The 4,302-nt window shown below is 40.2% G+C and overlaps 1 protein-coding gene across 1 annotated transcript; it reads right to left on the reverse strand.

Annotated features, from left to right (window-relative positions):
* Positions 1 to 900: 900 nt before the first annotated feature.
* Positions 901 to 1,437, reverse strand: LOC145985657 (protein GVQW3-like). The gene has a single exon (XM_083119726.1). The coding sequence runs from the start codon at positions 1,435 to 1,437 to the stop codon at positions 901 to 903; it is 537 nt and encodes a 178-aa protein (XP_082975852.1).
* Between the last annotated feature and the right edge of the window lie 2,865 nt (positions 1,438 to 4,302).

A 4,302-nucleotide genomic window follows, 5' to 3' on the forward strand; every position in this document is an offset into this window, starting at 1 on the left:
AAATACATGGCAGGGTTCTCTCATCAATGCTGGACGGTGCGATATGTGTCCAAATGTCTTGGACGATCTCCAATGACCACGTGACTCGGTCGTGCTTTCTTGAGAGGTGTCCCGCCCATGACAAATGGCGGGGAGAATGGACCACTAGGAAAACATTTGTTTCGTTTTAGCACCGCCGAGGTTTTTTCGCACCTGCTTCGATTCCTGCGTGCCTAACAATGTTAATAATGGCGTACAACATGGGTGCGAGATTTATTCTTTTCTTAGATTGCTTTTAACCCTTCTTCTGGTGCAAATGGTAACCAATTGTAACCGGTGCTACGTTTTCGCTTCATTTTTAACCATAAAGTTAACTTTTCTTTCTCAATTGGAACAGAAACATAAGTAGTACATCAATAAAGTCCTTCATCCAACCTTCCCATGAACTACGAGGGGTATCCCATAAGTAGCGACCCTAACCTAGAAGAGAACAGGATGGGACCACAATAGTAACCTATTTTTCTACGTAGTCTTCCTGCAGCTCCACACACTTTTGTCAACGCTTCTGCAGTGCTTTTATCACAGTCTCATAAAAGCTTTCCTCAAGGCTTGCAAAATAGTCACCCACAGCACTGATGACATCATCATCACACTGATAATGCACACCGCCCAAAGCTTTTTTCAGGTTAGGGAAGATATGAAAGTCTGATGGAGCAAGATCCAACAATTCGAACCCACAATCACGGATGGTTGCCATCGCAACAAGCGATGTGTGAACACGTGCAGATACAGAATCACCCCTTTAGAGAGCTTTCCCCGTCGCTTAGTCTTCAAAACACCCCGTAATTGCCTCACTAGGGAAGCATAATGCTCTCCGGTCATGGTGTTTCCTCTTCGGGGATGATCAACCAACAAAACTTCTTAAGAGTCCCAGAAGACTGTCGTCATCACTTTACCAGCAGAGGGACCTGACTTTGCCTTCTTTGGGGTGGGGGAGCCGGGGTGTTTCCACTGTTTTGAAGCCTGTTTTGTCTCCGGTACATAGTGATGAGCCCAGGTTTCGTCAACAGTCACAAGTCGTTCAACAAATCCGTCTGGATCGGCCTGGAACAGCTCAAGATTTCGTTCTGAGATCATGCGTCTTGTCAACTTTTGTTCACTTCTTAGAAAATTTGGAACCCAACGCGAAGAAAACTTCTTCATCCCTAACTGGTCGTGCACAATGCGCTCCACTGTTGATTTGGACATCTTCAGTTCCTCTGCAATATATCGCACAGTTACACGTCTGTCTGCAAGAATAATCTTGTGCACTTTCTCTACATTTTCTTGTGTCACCATCTCCACTAGCCTGCCTGGGCAAGAGTCATCTTCCACACTCACTCTCCCCCGCTTAAATTCGGCTACCCATCTCTTCACTACGGCAGAGGATGGAGCATCCTCTCCTAATGTTGTCACCATATCCCCATGGATTTCCTTGGAACTCAACCTCTTTTTCAACAGATAATTGATCACTGCTCGTATCTCTTCTCTCTTATTTTTTCTGACGTTACGCACTTAGTACACGTCTAGCTCCCGCAAAGACGTATAGGATGGTTCGAACTGGACACCGCTTTGCATATACACTTACAAAGAATTACTATTTCAAATACCAAAATTATTTTCAGATTGAACTATGGGAACCCTATCAGGCCCACTACTTATGGGACATCCCTCGTAAGATAAAACCTTTACTGAAATACAGACTGTCTTGTCTTCCTTCTTGTTAGAGAAATTGAGAATATTCTTAAATTTAATATTAAAAAAGAAACATTTTGTGTCACGGACGTTACATTTCTTTTGTTACAGGCGTTTATTTAGTAATACTAATTACAAAAATTCCCATAATTTCCTAAAATATACAGGGTGTCATTTTAATGGCGCCCACGGACCACGGAAACGCATAGAGGACATCAAAACAAACAACATTTCTCAGTAACATTTTTCTCGTTGGTGCGTCATTTCGGCGCTACAGTCGTTCAAAAAAGTCCGTTTTGCCGCCTGAATGCTGGCAACCACACCCCCTCCCCTCAAAAATATTGTGTTACAGACCAGTGGCATATGCAGAAGTTTACCAAGGAGGGGTTCATTTTTAAAATTATTCCATTATCGGTATTTTAAATTGTTATTATTATTACTGTCACTACTACTAGTAGTAGAAGTAGTAGCAGGAGCAGTAATAGCAGTAGCAGTTTTAGTTTAGTTTATTTTAGCATCCAATAAGTTTATTATATAAATAATATAGTACTTGTTACAATACATAATAGTTACTTCTAACATTAGTAGCAGTAACAGCAGCAGCAGCAAACGCAGTAGTATAAGAAGCTTCAGATCGTGTGAAAGTTACAAATAAACAGAGTTTCAGTGTTGCAAATTATGAAAATTTCGTACCAAATTCGATATATCAAGACCATTTTTAAACAATGACGGAAAATGAGGTGAAATAAAGTGCTTCGTTTATAAATTGCCATAAATTGAAAAAAGTAGATGGAAATTTCCAGGGAGGTCGACCGCCCCCTGCCGACGCCCATGCTCTTATGGAAGTTGTTAAATCTTGAAGTAGATGCTGACATCTACTCTCCAAAATTAATTTTCGAATCCCATTTTCAAAATCTAGACGCAAGGATGAACTTTTCTTCTCAAGAAGTCTAGATCGGGAATTGAAACGACAGAAATCTCCATTAAGGTGAATGTGCACCAGTTACAATAAATTGCTAATCAAGAATATGGCCACTGACATCTAACCTAAGGGAACTCAGTAAAGCCACTATCAACACACTGACCTTAACCACATAATTTGTTTATGAGATTGTATACTAAAAGTTGCAAGCGCAAACATATTGCAGAAAAATACATGTAATTGTATTCACTATAGGGGATTGTCGTACAGTACCGGCCGTCCTACAGTATCGGCCAATTGCTAGTTCGGACATTTGACGCTACATAGCAGTAGTTCACGGGAGTAGGAGGAAAGGGTATGTATTCGTGTGCGCTATAGTTCGGGATCACCCGCTTTCATGCAGTATTGTGAGAGCTGTGCCTGTGTTACTGTGAAGAGTCAAGTGGCTGCATGAAAGAAGTTATTTCTAGGGCCCTGGTGTTCATGTTCGAGGTAAGTGTTTGATTTTATTGTCAGATTCAGTATATCGGTATTCTATAAGGATACGAAAACTTGTAAATAGTTTAGCAAATTGATTATATACAACATGTAATCGGAACTTTTGTTACCACCTAATGATCGTACAGTATCGGCCAGCGAAGTGTCATCCAGTATCGGCCACACAGAATTTCGTACGCACCTGCTACAGTCCTGCTTGCTTTTGTTTTCAAAGTAAGATAGCAGACGAGGAGGGCAACAAAAGAGGTAAATGGACTGAAGAGGCCATGAAAGAGGCGGTACATGTGGTAATGACAAACAAAATGACCTCAAGACAAGCAGCTAGTATATTTTGTTTACCAAGAAGCACTTTAGGAGATAGATTGAGAGCAATTCAACGTGGTATGGATGTGGACTTGACACCTCAGATGGGCTGATTTAAGAAGACGTTTGATGACGAAATCGAAAAACAATTACTTTCGTTTATGAAAGACTTGAACAATAAGTTTATGCCCCTCAGTAAATAAGGAGACAACTGTAGAAACTGCACAATGCATAATTTGTCTAGAGTCCTTTGAGGAATGCGAAGTTTGGCACATGTTGAATGCGTAGACCAATAAAATATTTTGTATTTTTGTGACTATTGTAAAAATGTGATTTCAACTTCGCTTTAACGGACTTTATTTCAATATTTGTTAACTACCACACCTTTGTACACATAGTTTACAGTTTCGTCATAAAACTGAAGCATTGATCAATAGTTACCACACCTACAATTAAAATATTGACTGGCCGATACTGGACGACAATTTTTCCACTCATTGAAAATTCAGCTCTTCGTTTTTTGTATATATCTTGTAGTTCTGAAAACATTTCAGAGAAATCCCGTGTTCCTTGAAGTATGCATTGAGGTATCGTATTACTATGTTCAATCCGACTGTCTCATAATTCTTTATCAGTTATAACCAAGAAGCTTAAGGTGGCCGGTACTGTACGACTCTCCCCTATACCGTATGTGGACTCTGTAATTAAGTATGTACCTGAAGATATCAATAAATAAATAGGCTAAATAAATAAAACTGGTGCGATGGAATTACACATGCTGACCATGTATCACCCAGACACTTGGCAGGTCTTGGGTCTCAAATGGCTGTTATGCCGCGGAGTTTGGTTTAGTTTTTAATTTTTCA

The sequence above is a fragment of the Lepisma saccharinum genome, chromosome 3 (assembly GCF_977018435.1).
Source record: "Lepisma saccharinum chromosome 3, izLepSacc3.1, whole genome shotgun sequence".
Lineage (NCBI taxonomy): Eukaryota > Metazoa > Arthropoda > Insecta > Zygentoma > Lepismatidae > Lepisma > Lepisma saccharinum.

What these genes read in the sequence shown, in the direction of transcription:
- LOC145985657 (XM_083119726.1), bottom strand. Translation starts at nt 1,437, where the DNA reads ATGGTGACAACATTAGGAGAGGATGCTCCATCCTCTGCCGTAGTGAAG.